The 27839-nt window shown below is 45.4% G+C and overlaps 1 protein-coding gene across 6 annotated transcripts in view; it reads right to left on the bottom strand.

The window, feature by feature from the left end:
* Positions 1 to 27839, bottom strand: part of RELCH (RAB11 binding and LisH domain, coiled-coil and HEAT repeat containing) — a 292769-nt gene that overhangs the window by 104506 nt on the left and 160424 nt on the right. For 4 of the 6 annotated variants that reach the window (XM_063922986.1, XM_063922985.1, XM_063922987.1 and 1 more), the window contains 3 exons: positions 25304 to 25379; positions 12843 to 12938; positions 1094 to 1206 (listed from right to left, as the gene is read on the bottom strand). In XM_063922986.1, the coding sequence (XP_063779056.1) occupies positions 1094 to 1206; positions 12843 to 12938; positions 25304 to 25379 (285 nt within the window). Of the gene's footprint in view, positions 1 to 1093; positions 1207 to 12842; positions 12939 to 25303; positions 25380 to 27177; positions 27372 to 27424; positions 27557 to 27839 lie in introns of those variants that run through there. The other 2 variants (XM_063922989.1, XM_063922988.1) reach the window with 2 other exon arrangements.

Here is a 27839-nt window from a genome sequence, read left to right as displayed (position 1 = left end):
GACGCATGGCGTGGCTTAGTTGCAATGTCTACAATGCGGAGACTATTTGACACAATTTGGGATAGGTGTACATGGACACTTCTGTAACTAATCCTCTGCTAGATTGGGAAAATAACTGGTTTGTCAGGGTGAACAAGATGTTCTAAGGTCAACAAGATCCTGATTGACTGAAGCTGTGTAATATAGAAATTACTAAGACCAGGATTCTTAGGTTCTTACCTATTCTAATCCTTTCCCATGACGTTCAAAATTTTCGTTTCTTTTATGTTTTATGTACCAGGGAATAACATGTTTACATTTTTACACAACCTAAAATGACCTAATCTGGGTGTTAGTACCTAAAATTATCTATTTCGACTGTTAAAACCTAAAAAGATCTAATTCTTACTTACTTAAGTTGAAACTATATAAATTTACAGTGGAAATGGGAGAAATGAGTAGTTTTCATATGTAATTCATATATACAGTTGTGTCCTGTAACAGCCTTGCTGCGTAACGTACGCAGCGCGACTACCGACCGTCAAAATTTGCAGGCGCGAGCGTACGCACACACCCGCGAACCAACGCTTCTATGGAACAGCCGGGCCGCCAATGGATCACAGCTTCCTGTGGCATAGGGCATCACATGAGCAAACGCTGCAAGGAAGTAGAAGGACACATCTGTGATATAGGCACTGTGTTTCAAACAATTATATATTGCGTGGTTTTGTTTTCGTTTCATATGATGTATAAATTCCTAAACTGAAATTTTTAAAAACCTATAAAATCCTAAAACATGGATTTAAACATTTTTTTGGTTTTGTTTTTTAGATCCTAAAAAAACAAGACCTAGTAATTACTCATTGCTAGGCTTGGCTTGATCTCTTTTGGCTTTAATTAATGTACAAGCTTATACAATAACCATCCCAAATTACTTGGCTGCAGCAGGTGATCACATCTAGTACAGAATGCTTCTGCTCACCAACACAGGAAATATATACAAAAAGTTAATCAGGTTAAAGGCACAAGTGGCTATTTCACCTGGGCAAACACTTCAGAGATCATCATAAATCACTGATATGCTTAGCATTAGACAAGCCCAGGAAACACATACCTTTGCTCATCATCTGGGCGCTTGATTAAATTGAACAGTATGTGCAGAAGCTGGTCTCTTTCTTTAGGCTCTGGGTGGAGGCAGGCAGTACACAGTATAAGTGGTATCAGTTCCTGTACATCAGGGAAAACAGATGATCATAGAAAGGAAATAAAAGAGAAAATACAGAAATTGCTGCAGCTTTCAGAAGCAAAACTCAGATTTACTTTGCTAACCATGTCCTTAAGTCAGTGAGGTGTTAAATGTCAGGGAGTCAAAGTCAAACACCTGTGAGGTTTGAGGTTCTAGAGCTGACCGACAAAACCCCCCCAAAAGACAGAAATGTGATTCTACAGTTATAGCTAAACAGATATTAGAAGAGTTAAAGATCATCAATTTCTCATTGCACAATGTTATTAAACAGGCCCCAGGGTGTGGAAGAGGACGATAAGGAACCTAGAAGTACACATTCTCGTTCTTGATTTGTAAAGCACCACAGTGCTCTGCAGTGCAGTGTGAAAAACAGGGTATGCACAAAACAGTGACATATAGATATGCAAGATAAAAGTAAAATAACATAGGGTAGGGCCATGGAAGATATTAATGTAGTGGAAAGAGGGCACATCTGAGAAAAAAGGAGCAAGTGTGACTAATAGGCCCTACTTAGTGGTCGATACCAGTGAAAGGATATGAACGAGATACCGTTCATATCTCTCAGTGTGTAGGCACCAGTAATGAACAATGCCCGGCTACGCGCTCGTTCATCACTGGTGTCGGCTCGTTTAAACATGCAGGCTAATATGGACAATCTCGTCCATATTAGCATGCAGTTCTATGGAGCCGGGTGACGGGGGTAGTGAAGAAACTTCACCCCCCCGTCACCTCCCCCTCACCGTCGTGTCGACCGTCTGCCATATCGGCCATCGGGTAACTCGGCGGTGGGTCGCTAGGTGTGTAGGGCCCATAAGAGCATTGCTTTTGTGAGGCTGGACTTAATCATGGCACTATGAGGATTGGGATCCAGGTCAGGGCCCCTTGGTCTAGCTGTGGTGACTGGATTGCTGGTTAGGCTAGATGGCTGATTAACATTACTCCTCACACAGATTAAAATTTGAAGCTTTTATATTACAACTGAGAGTAGACAGCATCATCAGTGTACTGCTACATAGGTACAGGTATCAAGAGTCCACAAATATATATGGTGCAGGTATTTAGAGTACTCAAATAGAGTTCAAGATAAAAATAAAAAAGTTCACGTTTGCACCAGGTGAGTTTGCAACAATCCACAAAATAATAAGATTTTACTCACCGGTAAATCTATTTCTCGTAGTCCGTAGTGGATGCTGGGAACTCCGTAAGGACCATGGGGAATAGCGGCTCCGCAGGAGACTGGGCACAACTAAAGAAAGCTTTAGGACTACCTGGTGTGCACTGGCTCCTCCCACTATGACCCTCCTCCAGACCTCAGTTAGGATACTGTGCCCGGAAGAGCTGACACAATAAGGAAGGATTTTGAATCCCGGGTAAGACTCATACCAGCCACACCAATCACACTGTATAACTCGTGATACTATACCCAGTTAACAGTATGAAACATAACTGAGCCTCTCAACAGATGGCTCATAACAATAACCCTTTAGTTAGGCAATAACTATATACAAGTATTGCAGACAATCCGCACTTGGGATGGGCGCCCAGCATCCACTACGGACTACGAGAAATAGATTTACCGGTGAGTAAAATCTTATTTTCTCTGACGTCCTAGTGGATGCTGGGGACTCCGTAAGGACCATGGGGATTATACCAAAGCTCCCAAACGGGCGGGAGAGTGCGGATGACTCTGCAGCACCGAATGAGAGAACTCAAGGTCCTCCTCAGCCAGGGTATCCAATTTGTAGAATTTTGCAAACGTGCTTGACCCTGACCAAGTAGCAGCTCGGCAAAGTTGTAAAGCCGAGACCCCTCGGGCAGCCGCCCAAGAAGAGCCCACCTTCCTCGTGGAATGGGCTTTTACTGATTTAGGATGCGGCAGTCCAGCCGCAGAATGAGCAAGCTGAATTGTGCTACAAATCCAGCGAGCAATCGTCTGCTTTGAAGCAGGAACACCCAGCTTGTTGGGTGCATACAGGATAAATAGCGAGTCAGTTTTCCTGACTCCAGCCGTCCTGGAAACCTTAAATTTTCAAGGCCCTGACTACGTCCAGTAACTTGGAATCCTCCAAGTCCCTAGTAGCCGCAGGCACTACGATAGGTTGGTTCAAGTGAAACGCTGATACCACCTTAGGGAGAAACTGGGGACGAGTCCTCAATTCTGCCCTATCCATATGGAAAATCAGATAAGGGCTTTTACATGACAAAGCCGCCAATTCTGACACACACCTGGCCGAAGCCAAGGCCAAAGCATTACCACTTTCCTCGTGAGATATTTTAGATCCGCGGTTTTAAGTGGCTCGAACCAATGTGACTTTAGGAAACTCAACACCACGGTGAGATCCCAAGGTGCCACCGGAGACACAAAAAGAGGCTGAGTATGCAGCCCTCCCTTAACAAAAGTCTGAACTTCAGGCAGTGAAGCCAGTTCTTTTTGGAAGAAAATGTACAGAGCCGAAATCTGGACCTTAATGGAAGCCAATTTTAGGCCCATAGTCACTCCTGACTGTAGGAAGTGCAGAAATCGACCCAGTTGAAATTCTTCTGTTGGGGCCTTCCTGGCCTCACCCCAAGCAACATATTTTCACCATATGCGGTAATAATGTTGTGCGGTCACAGCTTTCCTAGCCCCAATCAGCGTAGGAATGACTTCCTCCGGAATGCCTTTTTCCTTTAGGATCCGGTGTTCAACCGCCATGCCGCCAAACGCAGCCGCGGTAAGTCTTGGAACAGACATGGCCCCTGCTGCAGCAGGTCCTGTCTGAGCGGCAGAGACCATGGGTCCTCTGAGATCATTTCTGGAAGTTCTGGGTACCAAGCTCTTCTTGGCCAATCCGGAACCACGAGTATAGTTCTTACTCCTCTCCTTCTTATTATTCTCAGTACCTTAGGTATGAGAGGCAGAGGAGGGAACACATACACCCACGGTGTCACCAGAGCGTCCACAGCTATCGCCTGAGGGTCCCTTGACCTGGCGCAAGATCTTTTTAGCTTTTTGTTGAGGCGGGACGCCATCATGTCCACCTGTGGCCTTTCCCAATGGTGTACAATCATTTGTAAGACTTCTGGATGAAGTCCCCACTCTCCCGGGTGGAGGTCGTGTCTGCTGAGAAAATCTGCTTCCCAGTTGTCCACTCCGGGAATGAACACTGCTGACAGTGCTAACACATGATTTTCCGCCCATCGGAGAATCCTTGTGGCTTCTGCCATCGCCATCCTGCTTCTTGTGCCGCCCTGTTGGTTTACATGGGCGACCGCCGTGATGTTGTCTGACTGAATCAGTACCGGCTGGTTTTGAAGCAGGGGTCTTGCTGGACTTAGGGCATTGTAAATGGCCCTCAGTTCCAGAATGTTTATGTGTAGGGAAATCTCCTGATTCGACCATAGTCCCTGGAAGTTTTTTCCCTGTGTGACTGCCCCCCAGCCTCGAAGGCTGGCATCCGTGGTCACCAGAACCCAGTCCTGTATGCCGAATCTGCCGAATCTGAAGATGCGATCCGGACCACTTGTCCAACAGGTCCCACTGAAAAGCTCTTGCATGGAACCTGCCGAATGGCATTGCTTCGTAGGAAGCTACCATTTTTCCCAGGACTCGCGTGCAGTGATGCACCGACACCTGTTTTGGTTTTAGGAGGCCTCTGACTAGAGATGACAGCTCCTCGGCTTTCTCCTCCGGGAGAAACCCTTTTTTCTGGTCTGTGTCCAGAACCATCCCCAGGAACAGTAGACGTGTCATAGGAACCAGCTGTGCTGTTGTAGCACTTCCCGAGATAGTGCTACCCCGACCAATAACTGCTCCTTGGACCTCGCCTTTATCAGGAGATCGTCCAAGTACGGGATAATTAAAAACTCCCTTTTTTTGAAGGAGTATCATCATTTCGGCCATTACCTTGGTAAATACTCTCGGTGCCGTGGACAGACCGAACGGCAACGTCTGGAATTGGTAACGACAACCCTGTACCACAAAACTGAGGTACTCCTGGTGAGGATGGTAAATGGGGACATACAGGTAAGCATCCTTGATTTCCAGAGATACCATGTAATCTCCCTCGTCCAGGCTTGCAATAACCGCCCTGAGCGATTTCATTTTTAACTTGAACCTTCGTATATAAGTGTTCAAGGATTTCAATTTTAGAATGGGTTTCACCGAACCGTCTGGTTTCGGTACCACAACATTGTGGAATAGTAACCCCGGCCTTGTTGAAGGAGGGGTACCTCGATTTTCACCTGCTGGAAGTACAGCTTGCTGATTTGAGGTAACGGCGAGAGGGAGTCGCCTCGAACTCCAGCTTGTATCCCTGTGATACTACATGCAGAACCCAGGGATCCACCTGTGAGCGAACCCACTGGACGCTGAAGTTCTCGAGACGCGCCCCCCACCGCACCTGGCTACACCTGTGGAGCCCCCGCGTCATGCGGTGGACTCAGAGGAAGCGGGGGAAGAATTTTGATCCTGGGAACTGGCTGACTGGTGCAGCTTTTTCCCTCTTCCCTTGTCTCTGTGCAGAAAGGAAGCGCCTTTGACCCGCTTGCTTTTCTGAAGCCGAAAGGACTGTACCTGATAATACAGTGCTTTCATAGGCTGTGAGGAAAACCTGAGGTAAAAATTTTTTTCTTCCCAGCTGTTGCTGTGGATACGAGGTCCAGAGACCATCCCCAAACAATTCCTCACTCTTATAAGGCAGAATCTCTATGTGCCTTTTAAAGTCAGCATCACCTGTCCAGTGCCGGGTCTCTAATACCTTCCTGGCAGAATGGACATTGCATTAATTCAGGATGCCAGCCGGCAAAATATCCCTCTGTGCATCCTTCATATATAAGACGACGTCTTTAATATGCTCTTATGTTAGTAAAATAGTATCCCTGTCTGACAGGGTCACAGACCACGCTGCAGCAGCACTATCCATGCTGATGCAATTGCAGGTCTCAGTCTAGTACCTGAGTGTGTAAATACAGACTTCAGGATAGCCTCCTGCTTTTTATCAACAGGTACCTTCAAAGTGGCCGTATCCTAAGACGGCAGTGCCACCTTTTTTGACAAACGTGTGAGCGCCTTATCCACCCTAGGGGACATCTCCCAGCGTAACCTACCCTCTGGCGGGAAAGGGTACGCCATCAGTAACTTTTTAGAAATTACCAGTTTCTTATCGGGGGAACCCACGCTTTTTCACACACTTCATTCACTCATCTGATGGGGGAACAAAACACTGCCTGCTTTTCCTCCCCAAACATAAAACCCTTTTTTAGTGGTACTTGGGTTAATGTCAGAAATGTGTAACACATTTTTTATTGCCGGGATCATGCAACGGATGTTCCTAGTGGATTGTGTATATGTCTCAACCTCGTCGACACTGGAGTCAAACTCCGTGTCGACATCTGTGTCTGCCATCTGAGGTAACGGGCGTTTTTTGAGCCCCTGATGGCCTTTGAGACGCCTGGGCAGGCGCGGGCTGAGAAGCCGGCTGTCCCACAGCTGTTACGTCATCCAGCCTTTTATGTAAGGAGTTGACACTGTCGGTTAATACCTTCCACCTATCCATCCACTCTGGTGTCGGCCCCACAGGGGCGACATCACATTTATCGGCATCTGCTCCGCCTCCACATAAGCCTCCTCATCAAACATGTCGACACAGCCGTACCGACACACCGCACACACACACAGGGAATGCTCTTACTGAGGACAGGACCCCACAAAGCCCTTTGGGGAGACAGAGAGAGAGTATGCCAGCACACACCAGAGCGCTATATAATGTAGGGATTAACACTATAACTGAGTGAATTTTCCCCCATAGCTGCTTGTATAAACAATATTGCGCCTAAATTTAGTGCCCCCCCTCTCTTTTTAACCATTTGAGCCTGAAAACTACAGGGGAGAGCCTGGGGAGCTGTCTTCCAGCTGCACTGTGAAGAGAAAATGGCGCCAGTGTGCTGAGGGAGATAGCCCCGCCCCTTTTTCGGCGGACTTTTCTCCCGCTTTTTTATGGATTCTGGCAGGGGTATTTATCACATATATAGCCTCTGGGACTATATATTGTGATTATTTGCCAGCCAAAGTCTTAATATTGCTGCACCCATCAGTGACCGGAGTGTGAGGTGTGCATGAGGAGCAATGGCGCACAGCTGCAGTGCTGTGCGCTACCTTGGTGAAGACTGAAGTCTTCTGCCGCCGATTTTCCGGAACACTTCTTGCTTCTGGCTCTGTAAGGGGGCCGGCGGCGCGGCTCCGGGACCGAACATCAAGGCCGGTTCCTGCGGTCGATCCCTCTGGAGCTAATGGTGTCCAGTAGCCTAAGAAGCCCAAGCTACCACCAGTTAGGTAGGTTCGCTTCTTCTCCCCTTAGTCCCTCGCTGCAGTGAGTCTGTTGCCAGCAGATCTCACTGTAAAATAAAAAACCTAAATATACTTTCTTTCTAGGAGCTCAGGAGAGCCCCTAGTGTGCATCCAGCTCAGCCGGGCACAAGATTCTAACTGAGGTCTGGAGGAGGGTCATAGTGGGAGGAGCCAGTGCACACCAGGTAGTCCTAAAGCTTTCTTTAGTTGTGCCCAGTCTCCTGCAGAGCCGCTATTCCCCATGGTCCTTACGGAGTTCCCAGCATCCACTAGGACGTCAGAGAAATTAGGATAACATGCTGTAGGCTCCACTGGATAGTACAACAGGATATCAGGATTGCACCAGAGGATTTCAGGATTGGACAATGCAAACATAGCAGGATGATCCAGCAGGGTAACAGGATAGCAGGATTCACTGAAGTACACGGGAACCAGGAGCCAAATCAATGAGGCCTCTAGGAGGGAAGTTGTACTAGCCAAGTCATGGCCCAGCTGATCAGGATACCAGGACCTGCCTCCCCAGGATTGGTTGCAAGTATGGGAATAACCTCCAAAATGATGGTGCCCACTGATTAGAGATGCTGGGAAGGATGCCAGGCCCACAGGGATGAGATTTGTGCAAGTAAGAGAGTCTGAAGGGCAACAGCAGGCAGTACTAATATGATTAATATAGGTGGAAGTAGGGAAGGTTTAACAAAGAAATGGTTATTATGACGGCATTTGAAGACTGACACTGGTGAGGAAGGAATCCCATAATTGGGTGGCAGCATGGAAGAAGTCTTGTAGTCAGGACTGAGAAGTGGTAATCAGAAACCAGCTGATGCACAAGTCAGAGGTAAATTTAGGGGGTGTGATGGAAAGTATTTTGATGAGTAGTAACAAAGCCCAAATCAGTCTTGCTGCAGAATTCAGACGGGATTGAAGTAGGGTTAGACAAGTGAGGTGAATGCTATATTATTATTATTAGCAGTTATTTATATAGCGCACACATATTCTGCAGCGCTTTACAGAGAATATTTGCCCATTCACATCGGTCCCTGCCCTAGTGGAGCTTACAATCTATATTCCCTATCACATGTACACGCGCACACATTCATACTAGGATTAATTTTTGTTGGGATCCAATTGACCTACCAGTATATTTTTGGATTGTGGGAGGAAACCGGAGTACCCAGAGGAAACCCACGCAAGTACGGGGAGAATATACAAACTCCGCACAGGTAGAGACATGGTGGGAATCGATCCCATGCCCTCAGTGCTGTGAGGCAGTAATGCTAACCATTACACCATCCGTACTGCCAAGAAGAGGTTGCAGTAGTTGAAGCAGGTGATGAGAGAACGGGTAACAGTTTTGGTTGCATCATGGGTAAGTAAAGGGCATATTCTAGATATACTGTATACAACAGTTGAGGCAACAGAGAAGAGCGCGAGAGCGAGTAGGTAAGAGTGACAGATTGCATGTGATGAATGGGTGGAGTTTGGGAGACTGAGGAAAGTGTAGTATTGGTAAGAGATTTGAGGGTAGGTAGTGACTCTGGAATGGGAAATGACAAGTTCTGCTTTAGACTTGTTGAGTTTAGGTAGCATCGGGACAACCACGTGGAGAGACAATCTGCTACATGAGATCGTACAGACGGAATTTAGGTGGTCAGCATGAGGTGGTGCTGGAGGTCTATTGAGCAAACTAGTCCACCAAGAGGTTTACATTCAGAAAAACATGTCCCCTTAGCAAGAAATGATATGTAGTATTCAGATTATTTTCACTGTCTTTGTTAAGCGATGGAGAATAATACAGCTATAAAAAGTAAACAAAAGAACACTTGTGGTCATTTTACTTTCCAACTCGTAAGTTGCTGTCCATTTGCAATGTAATATTACTATTGAACTACTTCAGTTACTGAAAATAAATAAATAAATATACAATAAAACCTACAGGTAATACCTTGAAACGCCACCTCTAAACATTTAGGCTGTTTAGTGCAGATCCCTTTCACTACAATGGGGAAATTTCTAACGCTTCCAGCTATCTATGGGCCTAACTCAGATCTGATCGCAGCAGCAAATTTGTTAGCTAATGGGCAAATCCATGTGCACTGCAGCAGGTGGGACAGATGTAACGCGCAGAGAGTTAGATTTGGGTGGGTTATATCGTTTCTGTGCAGGGTAAATACTGGCTGCTTTATTAAAATAATAGCTTTTGTCCCTAAGGTATAGGGGAACGCAAACAGACAAACAAACAAACAAACACGTGGGCCCCTCCTCCTGGGTACAACCAGCCGTAGCGCCAAATACCCTGGGGCTTGGGTCAAGGAAGTAATAATGAAAAAATATATATTTCAGTTTGCCCTTAATGAACTACAAGCCACAGCATGGCTCTGCTGCCAAGGCCTACTGGTACTAGGAGAACCAAAAAAATAAGTCAATCTAATTTACGAGAAAAATGTGATAATTCTCTGTCCATCCACCTGTATAGTCAGAACAAGTCCTGGAAGATTCAGCTCCGCATTGGTCAGTGTTTAATGGTAATGAACCCACAGACTGTAATGAACCCTCAGATCGATCAGAGTGGTACACTGTGGTCACTTTGTGGTTGTGCTCCACATAACACTTTTGAAAATGGCTGATAACATAGTGCACTACTGTAATGATCGTGGTGTGACATGGCGAGTCTTTAGCAGGATTTCAACAAAACTAAGATCACAGGCTAAATGTAATAGCCTGCAGGAAGTGCTAGATTTTGTACGAGTCTGATCAGATTTTAAAAGCAGCAATCATTTACACTGCAAAAACACTCTTGTTAATGATTGCCGCTTTAAGAATTCGTCCAGACTCGCACACAATCCTGCACTTTCTGCGTCTCACAGGCTATTACATTTAGTCCCACATCTGTATTTGTGGACAGTATTAGCTTTCAAGTATCCCGTCATAGAAGTGTAGATACTGTATCGTATACAATAAAAAAAAAGAAGTTAATAGATGTATCAACTTATTTCCGTAATGTTTCAGAATGCTTGTGTATTAAAGTATAATGCACACCGTAATAAAAACAAATAGTATGAATATTACAAGTATTTCTATGGGCTACATAAAAGGACTATGAGTTATATGCGAACAAATCTACCCAGCGGCTTCTATTAGCTATATTATTTGGACAGTAGTAGGAAATGTATTGTTAGATCACAGGTGTGGGGGTTGAGCTGGTCTCACTTAATTGAAAAATCCAAAACTGTGCTCAGATGTAGAAAAAGGAATAGGGGAATGGAAAGTAATGCAAGCCTAGTGCGAGGTTTTACAGATATAGGACTGTCACAACATCAACACTAAACAATTGTTTACTAACCATAAAAACAATCTAAACTCTCCGGAAATGTCATGTGGTTATGATCTGCATGATAATTACAGTACTAGTTTGTGCTGCCACCAAGTGGTCCTGGTGATACTGTAGCTCTACCAAGTGCACTGACTTCTATCCACATGTACAAAAAGGAAAGAGCCTAAAAGGCAAGTAACTTTTATACAGTGTGTGTCAGATAGATTAGTGTTTCCCAAACTGTGTAATATATTAAAGAATAAACTGTGTAAAAAACAAAAACAAATGGACTACCGTATATACTAGAGTATAAGCCGACTTTTTCAGCACTTTTTTTTGTGCTGAAAAAGCCCCCTCAGCTTATACTCGAGTCAGTGGGAAGGAGGGACACGGAGGGCACAGCGCGCGCCTCTCCTGTGTCCCTCCTGCATCTCCGGCGGGTCTATTAAATGAAGTACCCGTTTGTGAGCACTGATTGGCTCACGAACCGGCACTTCATTTAACAGACCTGCCGCCGGAGACGCAGGAGGGACACAGGAGTGTCCTCCTTCTCAAGACAGCGGGGGAGCGGGGAGGGTAAGTTGTACCTGGCACTGGGGAAGCATATTTGGCACTTGGGGGGGGGGGGGGGGGGGGGGAGCATATGTGGCACTGAGGGGGCATATCTGGCAGTATGAGGGCATATCTGGCATTGTGGGGGCATATCTGGCACTGTGGGGGCATATCTGGCAGTATGAGGGCTGTGTACGGCTAGAGCTGCATTTCCCACCCTATGCTTATACTCGAGTCAATACGTTTTCCCAGGTTTTTGTGGTAAAATTAGGTGCCTCGGCTTATATTCGGGTCAACTTATACTCGAGTATATACGGTACTTAAAATAATAGGTTAAATATAAAAAATATGTACAAAACATAAAGGGTCTGCTTGATAAACTTGTACTCGAGTATATACATTCTACATTACTGTAGAAAGGAAATATAAGCTACAGCAGCATACATGATTAAACAACCAGAAATCCACAGTCCAAGTTTTACACTAATTCCAGTTCAGGATAGCTAATCGTGGCTGAGGAATAAACTGAACAGACGTAGGTATCTGTAGTAGAACTTTGTTAGGAATGCAGCCTGCAGTGGAAAGTTCATTTAATGTTGAACATTGAATTGTGACTTTCAATTGGCTTCTGAATCAGATCGAAGCAGGCAGACCATGAAGACGGAAGTTTTTTCCCACTATAACTATTTGTATGTGCTTTTACTTTTACAAAACCCACTTCCCAGATATGCGAAATCTCAGTTCTAGGAAACTTTCCATATCAATCCACAATTTTAAATCTTCACTGCCTCAAATGGGTGGTCTTCAGGTTGCCGAATGTCGGGATCCCGGCGCACAATATACCGGCGCCCACCAGGGGGATCAAGAAAGTGGTCGCTGGCTAAACATTCCGTACCAGAGTCTATTTGTGCAATAGTATAACGAACCATATAATATAATGCAAATAAAGAAAGTAAACTATTTTTCCTAGTTAAATGCCTAGCTATTCCAACTTTACACAGTAAACGGAAGCGGGGCAGTACATGGGAAGGTATACATATTTAGAAGTATATCATAGAAAAATTCTGAAAAAAAAACAAAAGCCAACATACTACACAAAAGCTATGTGAACATATATGTTTAAATGCATATATGCAGCAAAGATGATCCTAAGTATTACTCATGACTATGATTTTTAAGTGCATTGACAGATAGGGAAAAAAAGACCAGTCCGCTCCATAATGGTATTATTTTGTCAAACACCAGGGTAAGTGGTTGGGATGCCATGCAGTACTACTGAACTCACCTGGCACAGATGTACAACCGTTTTCTAGAAGCAGACGCATGCACGAAAATAAAACTGTCAACTGAATTAATTTACTGTTTAGAGCTTGGAGACATTAATGCAGGTAGACAACACATTGATCAGCTAGATGAAGACTTCATACCTCACGTTTTGCAAGGAGAACATTCGGAACAATATGAGGCAGGCAGCGTCCCAACATCAACATGACTCCGTTATCACTGTCAGCAATCCGAGACACCTGCAATCAAAGAAAGTCTGTAGGCAACTTATACTGACTAGACATAATAGGAGAGCTGGCATTATGTATAAAACCAATATGATCTTTACAATTACAGACTGCTTATTTTATATCAATGCAGCTGATCACAAAGTGAAACAAAGGCTGGACACCTACAGGCCCGGATTCAAAACACTGCAGCGTGAAAAAATACGTAGTTATGGCAGACTTACAGTCGATAATTATTTCTCCTAAGTACACAGTATCCACAGGATAAACATTGTGATACGAGGTAGCGTCAGTGGATTGGCACCAACGATCAAAGCTTTTCGCTACCCAGAATGCAATGGACCAGTCCCCTATATCCCCGCCTCCTGGCTCAGGCAATTTAGTTGTTTTCCAAAACAATGCAGGAGCATCATACAGAGCCCTAATCAGGCGAGAAGAACACACACGCACACCCTTCCGTACAAGAAGGAAGAGGTTAGTAGGTGAAGAGACTCTCAAATCAGGTGCGTCAAGGTGGGATTCCTGTGGATATTGTGGACTTAGGAGAAATAGAGTTATCAATGGTAAGTCTACCATAACTATGTATTTCTCCTGCAGGGTCCACAAGTTATCCGCAGGATTAACATTGGGATGTCCCAAAGCAAATTTAGTGGTGGGGACGCTCCTTATTGGACAGGAGAATCCGTCGCTCGAATTCAGCGTCCTGAGAGGCAAAGGTAGGATGAAGAGAGTGTGACTTTCTGATGGCACTGGTATGATCCACGTAGATCCTTAATGCACCGACTACGTCCAATGATGCATCTCCCAAAGAAAGGTCCGGCCCTTGGAAGGCCGGGACTAAAATTTCTTCGTTAAGGTGGAATTTAGACACCACCTTAGGAAGATAACCAGACTTGGTTCTGAGAACCGCTCTATCTGGATAAAAAAAAAAAAAAATCAGAAAAGGAGGGCAACATAATATTGCCCCTAAATCTGAAACTCTTCTAGCTGAAGCAATAGCCAGCAGAAAGAGAACTTTAGCTGTCAGCCATTTAAGATCAGCTTGCTTCAGTGGTTCAAATGGGGCAACTTAAAGCGCCTTTAGGACTAAACTAAGATCCCAAGGGGCTGTAGGAGAAACAAAAGGAGGTTGGATGTGAAGCATTCCCTGGAAAAAAGTGCGAACATTCTGTAGGTTAGCAATTTTCTTTTGGAACCATACAGTGCATGCCGACACCTGCACACTCAAGGAAGCCACCCGTAGACCTTTGTCCATTCTTGCCTGAAGGAATGCTAGGACTCTGAATGACCTAGGGTCAAATTTCAGGTCACTGCACCATTGAATATAGGCTTGCCATATTTGGTGATAAATGCGAGTCGAGGATGGTTTCCTTGCTCTGAGCATCGTTTGAATTACCTGTTGCAAGAATCCTCTTGCTTTCAGGATGAAAGTCTCAAGAGGCACTCCGTAAAAGACAGTCAATCCAGGTGCTTGTAATAACACCTGAGACAGTAGATCTGGACGTTGAGGGAGTAGGAATGGAGCATCCATCGACAGTCTCTGCAGATCTGTGTACCAATGTCTTCTGGGCCACACCGGAGCTATTAGTATCACGGCGCCCTTTCCTTGTTTTACCATTTGCATCACCCTTGGCAACAGGGCAATTGGTGGAAACACATAGGCCAGACGAAAGTCCCTTCTTACTGACAGCGCCTTCACAAAGGTCACTTTGGGATCCTTTGTTCTTGACCCGTATGCAGGAACTTTGTGGTTCTGAAGGTACGCCATGAGATCTATCTCTGGTAACCTCCACCTGTCTACCAGAGTCTGGAAGACCTCGAGGTGTAAAACCCATTCGTTTGCATGAATGGCGTGTCGACTGAGAAAATCCGCTTCCCAGCTTAGGACTCACGGAATGAACACTACGGACAAGGCTGGATGATGAACTTCTGCCCACCTTAACGTTTCGCTTACCTCCTTCATTGCTTTTTTGGCTGCGAGTTCCTCCCTGATGATTAAAGTACGCTTCTGCCCTTGAATTGTCCGAGCAAATCTGAACTGGTTTCCCCTGAAGGATGTCCTTTGCCTGAATGAATGCCATATATATGGCCCGAAGTTCCAATATATTTATTGGCAGGCAACCTTGGTCCAGAGCCCTTGGAAGCAACTTCTTCCTGACACTGATCCCCCAGCCCTGAAGACTGGCATCCGTTGTCAGAACTTTCCAATCTGATACCCAAAAGGGTCTCCCTTTGTCCAGATGGGATGTCTGTAGCCACCAGGCTAATGACAGCCTTACTTCCAGAGGAAGGACCATAGTCTGCGTTTTTATTGTCTGATGTAACCCACTCCATTTGTAAAGGATCAGACGTTGTCAATGCCGCGAGTGGAATTGAGCATACTCCACCATGTCGAATGTCGACACCATAGATCCCATCACACGCAATGCTGCGTGAATGGATATCCTCTGACTGTGTAGCAGCTCCTGGATCCTCAACTGAATTTTGGATATTTTGTTCAGAGGTAAAATTACTCTCTGAAGACCTGAATCCAACACAGCCCCCAAATGAGTCATCCGTTGTGACGGAACCAGGACCGACTTTGCCCAATTTATGAGCCAACCGTGTCTCTGTAAACATTCTATTGTCTGTTGCAGATGACACTGAAGCAATTCCTGAGATTGTGCAAGGATTAATAAATAGTCGAGGTATGGAAAATTCTTTATCCCCTGCTGACGGAGATAAGCCGCCATTACCACCATAATTTTGGGGAGTACACTCTGGGAGCTGTGGCCAGTACATATGGTAGGGCCTGAACTGAAAATGTTGCTGGAGGATAGCAAAACTGAGATAGCGCTGATGGGACAGTGCTATAGGCACATGTAGGTAAGCATCCTGTATATCCAGGGATACCATAAAATCTCCTGGCTCCATGGCCAAAATAATGGAACGTAAAGTCTCCATATGAAAATGAGGCACCCAAATGTACTTGCTCAGTACCTTGAGATTGAGTATAGGCCGGAACAACCCATTTGGCTTCTGGACTAGAAACAGGTTGGAATAAAAACCTTGTCCTCGTTGCAAAGGAACCCAAGGTGGCAGCCACGTCAGCTACTGTTCGGGAGTCTCCTTCCCGAAAACAGTGTGGCTCTGTCTTGCGCGTGTGCCCCGCTAAGCGGAACCAACGCCTTACCTTGTTTCCGTGCTCCGGCCACAGTTTGGTAACGACCGCTGGACTTGCTAGTACATCCGACACAGACGCCCGCCGAAACAGCACTGTACACATGGCTCCTGCCGCACCAACAAAAATAAGAATTTACTTACCGATAATTCTATTTCTCGGAGTCCGTAGTGGATGCTGGGGTTCCTGAAAGGACCAGGGGGATAGCGGCTCCGCAGGAGACAGGGCACAAAAAGTAAAGCTTTAGGATCAGGTGGTGTGCACTGGCTCCTCCCCCTATGACCCTCCTCCAAGCCAGTTAGATACTGTGCCCGGACGAGCGTACATAATAAGGAAGGATTTTGAATCCCGGGTAAGACTCATACCAGCCACACCAATCACACTGTACAACCTGTGATCTGAACCCAGTTAACAGTATGATAACAGCGGAGCCTCTGAAAAGATGGCTCACAACAATAATAACCCGATTTTTGTAACTATGTACAAGTATTGCAGATAATCCGCACTTGGGATGGGCGCCCAGCATCCACTACGGACTCCGAGAAATAGAATTATCGGTAAGTAAATTCTTATTTTCTCTATCGTCCTAGTGGATGCTGGGGTTCCTGAAAGGACCATGGGGATAATACCAAAGCTCCCAAACGGGCGGGAGAGTGCGGATGACTCTGCAGCACCGAATGAGAGAACTCCAGGTCCTCCTTAGCCAGGGTATCAAATTTGTAGGATTTTACAAACGTGTTTGCCCCTGACTAAATAACCGCTCGGCAAAGTTGTAAAAGCCGAGACCCCTCGGGCAGCCGCCCAAGATGAGCCCACCTTCCTTGTGGAATGGGCATTTACATATTTTGGCTGTGGCAGGCCTGCCACAGAATGTGCAAGCTGAATTGTATTACACATCCAACTAGCAATAGTCTGCTTAGAAGCAAAAGCACCCAGTTTGTTGGGTGCATACAGGATAACAGCAAGTCAGTTTTCCTGACTCCAGCCGTCCTGGAACATATTTTCAGGGCCCTGACAACATCTAGCAACTTGGAGTCCTCCAAGTCCCTAGTAGGTGCAAGGCACCACAATAAGCTGGTTCAGGTGAAACACTGACACCACCTTAGGGAGAGAACTGGGGACGAGTCCGCAGCTCTGCCCTGTCCGAATGGACAAACAGATATGGGCTTTTTTGAGAAAAAACCACCAATTTGACACTCGCCTGGTCCAGGCCAGGGCCAAGATCATGGTCACTTTTCATGTGAGATGCTTCAAATCCACAGATTTGACTGGTTTTAAACCAATGTGATTTGAGGAATCCCAGAACTACGTTGAGATCCCACAGTGCCACTGGAGGCACAAAAGGGGGTTGTATATTCAATACTCCCTTGACAAAATTCTGGACTTCAGGAACTGAAGCCAATTCTTTCTGGAAGAAAATCGACAGGGCCGAAATTTGAACCTTAATGGACCCCAATTTGAGGCCCATAGACACTCCTGTTTTCAGGAAATGCAGGAAACGACCGAGTTGAAATTTCTTTGTGGGGCCTTCCTGGCCTCACACCACGCAACATATTTTCGCCATATGTGGTGATAATGTTGTGCGGTCACCTCCTTTCTGGCTTTGACCAGGGTAGGAATGACCTCTTCCTGAATGCCTTTTTCCCTTAGGATCCGGCGTTCCACCGCCATGCCGACAAACGCAGCTGCGGTAAGTCTTGGAACAGACATGGTACTTGCTGAAGCAAGTCCCTTCTTAGCGGCAGAGGCCATAAAACCTCTGTAAGCATCTCTTGAAGTTCCGGGTACCAAGTCCTTCTTGGCCAATCCGGAGCCATGAGTATAGTTCTTACTCCTCTACGTCTTATAATTCTCAGCACCTTAGGTATGAGAAGCAGAGGAGGGAACACATACACCGACTGGTACACCCACGGTGTTACCAGAACGTCCACAGCTATTGCCTGAGGGTCTCTTGACCTGGCGCAATACCTGTCCCGTTTTTTGTTCAGACGGGACGCCATCATGTCCACCTTTGGTATTTCCCAACGGTTTACAATCATGTGGAAAAAACTTCCCGATGAAGTTTCCACTCTCCCGGGTGGAGGTCGTGCCTGCTGAGGAAGTCTGCTTCCCAGTTTCCATTCCCGGGATGAAACACTGCTGACAGTGCTATCACATGATTTTCCGCCCAGCGAAAAGTCTTTGCAGTTTTTGCCATTGCCCTCCTGCTTCTTGTGTCGCCCTGTCTGTTTACGTGGGCGACTGCCGTGATGTTTTTCCCACTGGATCAATACCGGCTGACCTTGAAGCAGAGGTCTTGCTAAGCTTAGAGTATTATAAATTTACCCTTAGCTCCAGTATATTTATGTGGAGAAAAGTCTCCAGACTTGATCACACTCCCTGGAAATTTTTTCCTTGTGTGACTGCTCCCCAGCCTCTCGGGCTGGGCTCCGTGGTCACCAGCATCCAATCCTGAATGCCAAATCTGCGGCCCTCTAGAAGATGGGCACTCTATAACCACCACAGGAGAGACACCCTTGTCCTTGGATATAGGGTTATCCGCTGATGCATCTGAAGATGCGATCCGGACCATTTTTCCAGCAGATCCCACTGAAAAGTTCTTGCGTGAAATCTGCCGAATGGAATTGCTTCGTAGGAAGCCACCATTTTTACCAGGACCCTTGTGCAATGATGCACTGTTTTTAGGAGGTTCCTGACTAGCTCGGATAACTCCCTGGCTTTCTCTTCCGGGAGAAACACCTTTTTCTGGACTGTGTCCAGAATCATCCCTAGGCACAGCAGACGTGTCGTCGGGATCAGCTGCGATTTTGGAATATTTAGAATCCACCCGTGCTGTTGTAGCAGTATCCGAGATAGTGCTACTCCGACCTCCAACTGTTCCCTGGACTATGCCCTTATCAGGAGATCGTCCAAGTAAGGGATAATTAAGACGCCTTTTCTTCGAAGAAGAATCATCATTTCGGCCATTACCTTGGTAAAGACCCGGGGTGCCGTGGACAATCCAAACGGCAGCGTCTAAAACTGATAGTGACAGTTCTGCACCACGAACCTGAGGTACCCTTAGTGAGAAGGGCAAATTTGGGACATAGAGGTAAGCATCCCTGATGTCCCCGGACACTATATAGTCCCCTTCTTCCTGGTTCGTTATCACTGCTCTGAGTGACTCCATCTTGATTTGAACCTTTGTAAGTGTTCAAAAAAATTTTTAGAATAAGTCTCACCTAGCCTTCTGGCTTCAGTACCACAATATAGTGTGGAATAATACCCCTTTTCCTTGTAGTAGGAGGGGTAATTTAATTATCACCTGCTGGGAATACAGCTTGTGAATTTTTTCCCATACTGCCTCCTTGTCGGAGGGAGACCTTGGTAAAGCAGACTTCAGGAGCCTGCGAAGAGGAAACGTCTCTACATTCCAATCTGTACCCCTGGGATACTACTTGTAGGATCCAGGGGTCCTGTACGGTCTCAGCGCCATGCTGAGAACTTGTCAGAAGCGGTGGAGCGCTTCTGTTCCTGGGAATAGGCTGCCTGCTGCAGTCTTCTTCCCTTTCCTCTATCCCTGGGCAGATATGATCTTATAGGGACGAAAAGACTGAGGTTGAAAAGACGGTGTCTTTTTCTGCAGAGATGTGACTTAGGGTAAAAACGGTGGATTTTCCAGCAGTTGCCGTGGCCACCAGGTCCGATGGACCGACCCCAAAAAACTCCTCTTCCTTTATACGGCTATACACCTTTTTGCCGTTTGGAATCTGCATCACCTGACCACTGTCGTGTCCATAACATCTTCTGGCAGATATGGACATCGCATTTACTCTTGATGCCAGAGTGCAAATATCCCTCTGTGCATCTCGCATATATAGAAATGCATCCTTTAAATGCTCTATAGTCAATAAAATACTGTCCCTGTCAAGGGTATCAATATTTTTAGTCAGGGAATCCGACCAAGCCACCCCAGCTCTGCACATCCAGGCTGAGGCGATCGCTGGTCGCAGTATAACACCAGTATGTGTGTATATACTTTTATGATATTTTCCAGCCTCCTGTCAGCTGGTCCTTGAGGACGGCCCTATCTATAGACGGTACCGCCACTTGTTTTGATAAGCGTGTGAGCGCCTTATCCACCCTAAGGGGTGTTTCCCAACGCGCCCTAACTTCTGGCGGGAAAGGGTATACCACCCATAATTTTCTATCGGGGGGAACCCACGCATCATCACACACTTTATTTAATTTATCTGATTCAGGAAAAACTACTGTAGTTTTTTCACATCCCACATAATACCCTCTTTTGTGGTACTTGTAGTATCAGAAATATGTAACACCTCCTTCATTGCCTTTAACGTGTGGCCCTAATAAGGAATACGTTTGTTTATTTACCGTCGACACTGGATTCAGTGTCCCTGTCTGTGTCTGTGTCGACCGACTAAAGTAAACGGGCGTTTTAAAACCCCTGACGGTGTTTTTGAGACGTCTGGACCGGTACTAATTGTTTGTCGGCCGTCTCATGTCGTCAACCGACCTTGGCGCGTGTTGACATTATCACGTAATTCCCTAAATAAGCCATCCATTCCGGTGTCGACTCCCTAGAGAGTGACATCACCATTACAGGCAATTGCTCCGCCTCCTCACCAACATCGTCCTCATACATGTCGACACACACGTACCGACACACAGCACACACACAGGGAATGCTCTGATAGAGGACAGGACCCACTAGCCCTTTGGAGAGACAGAGGGAGAGTTTGCCAGCACACACCAAAAACGCTATAATTATATAGGGACAACCTTATATAAGTGTTTTCCCTTATAGCATCTGTTTTATATATTTCTAACGCCAAATTAGTGCCCCCCCTCTCTGTTTTAACCCTGTTTCTGTAGTGCAGTGCAGGGGAGAGCCTGGGAGCCTTCCCTCCAGCCTTTCTGTGAGGGAAAATGGCGCTGTGTGCTGAGGAGATAGGCCCCGCCCCTTTTTCGGCGGCCTCGTCTCCCGCTTTTAACTGATTCTGGCAGGGGTTAAATATCTCCATATAGCCTCCGGAGGCTATATGTGAGGTATTTTTAGCCAAAATAGGTTTTCATTTGCCTCCCAGGGCGCCCCCCTCCCAGCGCCCTGCACCCTCAGTGACTGCCGTGTGAAGTGTGCTGAGAGGAAAATGGCGCACAGCTGCAGTGCTGTGCGCTACCTTTAGAAGACTGAGGAGTCTTCTGCCGCCGATTCTGGACCTCTTCTTACTTCAGCATCTGCAAGGGGGCCGGCGGCAAGGCTCCGGTGACCATCCAGGCTGTACCTGTGATCGTCCCTCTGGAGCTGATGTCCAGTAGCCAAGAAGCCAATCCATCCTGCACGCAGGTGAGTTCACTTCTTCTCCCCTAAGTCCCTCGTTGCAGTGATCCTGTTGCCAGCAGGACTCACTGTAAAATAAAAAACCTAAGCTAAACTTTTCTAAGCAGCTCTTTAGGAGAGCCACCTAGATTGCACCCTTCTCGGCCGGGCACAAAAATCTAACTGGCTTGGAGGAGGGTCATAGGGGGAGGAGCCAGTGCACACCACCTGATCCTAAAGCTTTACTTTTTGTGCCCTGTCTCCTGCGGAGCCGCTATCCCCCTGGTCCTTTCAGGAACCCCAGCATCCACTAGGACGATAGAGAAATAACTGAATTGCCTGAGCCAGAAGGCGGGGATATAGGAGACTGGCCCGTTGCTTTCTGGGAGGCCGAAAGCTTTGATAGTTGGCGCCAATCCGCTGACGCTGCTTCATATCCCAATGTTTATCCTGTGGATAACCTGTGGACCCTGCAGGAGAAAAGGTTTTCTGGTTGTAATATGTGATGAGCAAGTCTGGGAACACACCTGACCGATATGGGCTTAGCCACCGGTACGATACTTACCGATCGGATGCGCAATGTGTCGGTCAAGATCCTCAGCTGGACAGATATTTTAATTTGCCCGCCCAGCTATGACGTCAGCCCCAGCTATAAGTGTACGGACGTATCACCCATCCACACAGCCAGATGGCCCAATATAACTCCAGACATATCGGCAATCAGCTGTGCTGTACAGCAGACGCAATAGGTTTGTGAATTATGTAATTCACTGACATATTGGGGGTACACACCCACCAACGGACTCACGATATAGCGGCTGTTCACTTGAACAGCTAACATATCGGCCAGTGTGTACCCAGCATAAGGCTCTTTATACTTTTCATGTTAGTTTTACTGGTATGTAAGTTACATAATATAACTGCTGTAAAAGTTTTACCAACTGTGAAGTATGGTACAACACGTTAGTGCAATAATGTAGGACAACAAAGTTAGTAATCCAAAAGGATATTGACACTGTATTTAATAAAAGCAATGTTGTACTGGAATAGCAGTCTCTTCTCCTGACCTCTGGTAATACTGCACTTTAGAAATCTTAGTTTAGTTTAGTGAGGAAACCATCTCAATTTTTCCTTAAGAGGAAAGACTTACTCAGCTAATAAAAGATTCCAATGTTACTTTTCTGTACCTGACCTAATCAGGAGCAAAAGTTATTCTTGAAGGGAGACGCTCATGTGTAAGCATGTAACTTGAACTAGAAAAGGAGCATCATCTACTGAATCTGGCAGAAACAGTATCCCTGATGTAAAATTAGATTGAAAATGCTAATTTTAACAAGCGATGCGTAATCACAACAAAAGAACCTTCTAGACAATGGCATAGTTTTATTTTAATATAGATATATGTTCCAATGCCCACTTTAAATGAGTATCTATCTTTAACAATAGCTCAATATAGCATGTTAAAAATATTCCATTTGACTATAATGCTGGGTACACACGAGGCAATCTTGTATACAATATTGCTAATTTTTAGCCTCCTGAGCAATATTGTTTACACTATCGCCCAGTAAGCATGCTGCCAGCGTTGGCCGATAAGCGCTCCCGGAGGTTGTTCACAACCCGGGCTGCCGCCTGTACATGCAGCTCAATCTGTCTATATCGTCAGATGCTGCATATTCGGACCGGCCGCTGTAAGACATCACTGTGCGATATCGCATAGTGTGTATGCACTATGCCGGCAGCCCGGCCAGGGAGAGGAAAAACGATGAGATATCGCTCAGAGTAGATTGCAGTTTGTTTTTTGAGTCTGCTTTTTTACAGTTATGCACTTCTTCAGTCACCTCATGTGTTCAACATTCCCCTCCATGACAACAAAGCGATCCCTCAACCATTTTGAAAGTATGGAGCTTTGAAATTACCTGGGCCCAAACTTGCCCAGGTAAGATATTAAAATCTAGACTGTGAAAAGTGCGAGAGTGCTCACCCATCAGTAGGATGCAGTCAGATAGTAGACAGGGCTGCTACATTGGCATAAAGTCACAATCCAAGCACCAGCCAGAAGTGGATCACGTCACACCTTTCATGGGAGCAGACTGAGCACCTTAGGAAGATTCTCCCCTCACACCACATAGCAAATGGGAAGCTTTTTAGTAATAGGAGGACTTCTAGTGTGACTCCGTGTGATGTGGATAGTGTCCACGAAGATTGAAAATGGAAGGCCTGTAGCTTCATAAAATAACTAAAAGGACCAGCTATCTGTCCCCATGCCAGTTCAAATCACTAAATGAGGTTCTGGCCAGGGGGAGCACATGCCCAATGCTCGCAGGCCAGTCTGCCTCTTTACAGAATAGACTAATCTCTACAGTTTAAGGTTTATAATCATAGGTATTTCTGGGACCAGGTATTGGGAGTCCTTAGCCCTCATTGTGGTCAGATGATGTCACATTTCCAACCTGGAGTTGTTCAGGTTTACACAATGGCCCTCATTTCGAGTTGATCGCTCACTAGCTACTTTTTGCAGCCGCGCAAACGTATAGTCGCTGCCCACGGTGGAGTGTATTTTCACTTTGCAAGTGTGCGATCGCATGTGCAGTTGGGCGAGACGAAAACGTTTTTTGCAGTTTGTGAGTAGGTCTGAGCTTACTCAGCCCTTCCGATCACCTCAGCCTGCCCGGTCCCGGAACTGACGTCAGACACCCGCCCTGCAAACGCCTGGACACGCCTGCGTTTTCCCTACCACTCCCAGAAAATGGTCAGTTGATACCCATAAACACCTTCTACTTGTCAATCTCCTTGCGATCGGTTGTGCGATTCGTCACTAGAAGCATTGCACAGCAACGATGCTGTTTGTACCGGTACGACGCGCGTGCGCATTGCGGTGCATGCGCAGTAGTAACCTGATCGTTGCGCTGCGAAAAACTGCAGCAAGCGATCAACTCGGAATGAGGGCCAATGTGTCAAGACAAACTATCAGTACTATATTTAATTGAAATCATAGCACAAAACACACGTATCCCATCCCACCCAATTGCGTGTCTGTAAACCAATAACATTATTTTTATGTGCCTCTTAATGGTTACTATGGCCCTCATTCCGAGTTGATCGCTCGCAAGGCGATTTTAGCAGAGTTACACACGCTAAGCCGCCGCCTACTGGGAGTGAATCTTAGCTTCTTAAAATTGCGACCGATGTATTCGCAATATTGCGATTACTAACTACTTAGCAGTTTCAGAGTAGCTTCAGACTTACTCTGCCTGTGCGATCAGTTCAGTGCTTGTCGTTCCTGTTTTGACGTCACAAACACACCCAGCGTTCGCCCAGACACTCCCCCGTTTCCCCGGCCACTCCTGCGTTTTTTCCGGAAACGGTAGCGTTTTTTCCCGCACGCCCATAAAACGGCCTGTTTCCGCCCAGTAACACCCATTTCCTGTCAATCACATTACGATCGCCGGAGCGATGAAAAAGCCGTGAGTAAAAATACTATCTCCATTGTAAAATTACTTGGCGCAGTCGCAGTGCGAATATTGCGCATGCGTACTAAGCGGAATTTCACTGCGATGCGATGAAAAATACCGAGCGATCAACTCGGAATGAGGGCCTATATACTGTTCTAGTTCAGATATGATTGCATTGGAGATATAATCACAATTTAAATAAATTCAAGTAAAATATTATCAACCAGCTTATGGATTTTATAAAACACATTTTTCTCAATAATGTTTTATTGTATTCAATGTTGATTTTGGTCAAAAACAATGGGATGTATTCAAACAGGTTATTCATTTGTTTTCCCTTTTTTAAAAATCCATTGTGCATTATACATGGTAGTGCATTTACCACAAATATAATAACAATAATGTAAGGTAAAAGCAGTGTGTTGTGGATTAAAGACATTACCTCTGAACCCAAGCGACTGTCCGCTGACATGCGGCAAAAAGACAGTAGTGCTTGATGAAAGGCTGGTGACAGTTTTCTGTGGGAAAAGATCAAAATCAATTGAACGTAAATTATATTAAACATATAGACAAAAATATCAACTAAATATTAACTGGAAATGAGGATAGTGATATTGGCAGTAGTATTTGCCTTAACTATTAAAAAGTACATTCTAAGAACTGGTGCCACCTCTGTATTACATTATGTCTGAGTAACTTTAGTATATAGTGGATTTCAAGAAACTGATGCTACAAAGCATTTTCAGATTTCAAGGCAATTGTTTGTGATTCCTTCATCTTATGGTTAGTAGTAAACTGCTCTATAGAGATTCATGCACTTAGAGAAGGCGGGGTCATTTTAAATGCTATCTTGCACTGGCAAGAGTGCATTTAAAATGACCCCGCCTTCCCCGAATGGTTATATTTGGTATAATGGTTATATTTGGTATATTATATTATATTTGGTTCCCTACTAGAAAAGGCAATTTTTATCTTGGTTGAACTGATGTGACAGGTAGTAACAATGCTACTTTGATTATAAAGGAGCTTTATGAATGTGTCAGAGGAAAGAGCAATAGGGGTATATTCAATTGCAGTCGAAAGCTGCCGTCTGTCGGAAAGACGTCAGTTTTCGACTTTTTTAGGTCGGAAGGGGTTCCGACCTATTCAATATACCCCAAAATTATCCGACAAGTCGGGAAATCAGACTTGTCGGAAAGCACGTGGATTGGCGGAATAGCCGCCGTTCCGAGTACTTGTCGGACACAGGGCCAAATCAGACAGGTTTTGGCCCCATTTCCGACCACCTCATTCAGACTTTAAAGCTCCCTCATCTCAATCCGACTTTAAAGTCGGATTGAGATGAGGGAGCTGAGAGGAAGAGACAGGGAAAGCCACGGGGTGAAGGGGAGAGCAGCGGCTACAGCAGTATTAGCAGTAGGATGGGGCACCACCGCCGCTCGCGGCAGAGTCCACCCAGCTCCAGCAAGCGAGCTCCCGCTTGCTGGAGCCGAGTGGATACTGCCGTGAGGTATGGCGGCGGTGCCATATCGTCCTGCTACAGTGCTACACTGCTGTAGCTGCTGCTCTCCCCGGAGCTCTCCTCGTCTCCTCCTCTTAGCCACCTCATCTCAATCAGACTTTTTTTTAAAGTCGGATTGAGATGGTCAGGAACGGCCAAATCAGACAAATGCATGTCGGAATGGATCAGACTTTAATTGAACATACTCCATAGTGTTGCTGCTATTACTACTATGGGCAGTATTCCATTAGTGTCGGATCCTCTCCGACGGAGAGGATCCTACCCTTCAGTATTCAATTATCGGGTGTTTTCGACAGGTTTAGCCCATTTTCGACAATGCTGATCCGACTTTCTTTTAGTTGAATCGGCATTGTCGAAAACGGGCCAAAAACCTGTCGCAAATCCCCCCAAACTCGACAAAATACGTGGATCTGCAGCTAATAAGCCGTTCCACGTATTTTCCGTCAAGTCAGAAAAATGGCGATGGCAACAGATTCAACCTAAAAGTCGGAAAATACAGTTTTTCCGACTTGTCTGATTAATTGAATAGACCCCTATAAAAGGAGAGTAAATCACATTATAATTTTTTTTACAATTCATTTGTGTGCAGTTGGTTGGAAAAACATATCTATAACTCATTATTAATTTATTGCATGTTCTATTTCCCTTCATCTACTGTACTACAAGAAACCCAAAGAACTAAAACTAAAAAAATGTAAAGTTCGGGGTTAAAAAAAAATAAAAAAATTCAAAACTGTACGTGATATTTCAATAAATAAATAATCCAGGATGTAGGTATCGTTGGCTACACATACCTGTAGGTGATCTTACAACAAACGGGGTTGATATTAAGCACTCGCCTGTATACAGTAAGTTTAAGTGGACTAAATATGCGAAGAGATTTAAACAAGATACATTGCATTATTCTACTTGTAATGGTTATTTAATTCAATTGCAGTCAATTAAAATGAATCCTACGCTTAGATAAATTCTACATTCAATACAGCGACGTCTGACAGACAAATACAAACGACCACAAAGGATAAACTATATGACACGGACAGGGATGGGTGCCTGGGTGGGTGTGAAAGGTGGGAGATGAGGAGGATGCTCGGGTGATCCAGAGTTCAATCTGTAAATTGATCCATCCAGTTCAATGAGTTTGAAAGATCTGGATGATTGGAGACAACACCTCTGTAAGTGAACCAGGAAAGAAAACATACCTGAGCTTATTGAATTGTATAAATTTGCAGACTGGAATGAATGTTATTCAACTGTAATTGAATTAACATTAACGTTTAGAGTTCTACATTAGTCTGTATTATTGTGGTTAGATGGATATACATGCATCAAGTAGCATGTATGTTGTTTGCATATTTAGTTCACATACACCTATATAGGTGAATTTGTTATACCTCCACTGTGAGGTGGGTGACCTCGCCTACTCAATACTATCAGGCATGGACCCCTAGCTGCA

The sequence above is a fragment of the Pseudophryne corroboree genome, chromosome 5 (genome assembly GCF_028390025.1).
Source record: "Pseudophryne corroboree isolate aPseCor3 chromosome 5, aPseCor3.hap2, whole genome shotgun sequence".
Classification (NCBI taxonomy): domain Eukaryota; kingdom Metazoa; phylum Chordata; class Amphibia; order Anura; family Myobatrachidae; genus Pseudophryne; species Pseudophryne corroboree.
The sequence above is the reverse complement of the archived record's forward strand: the minus strand, read 5'-3'. Positions and strand labels throughout refer to the sequence as shown.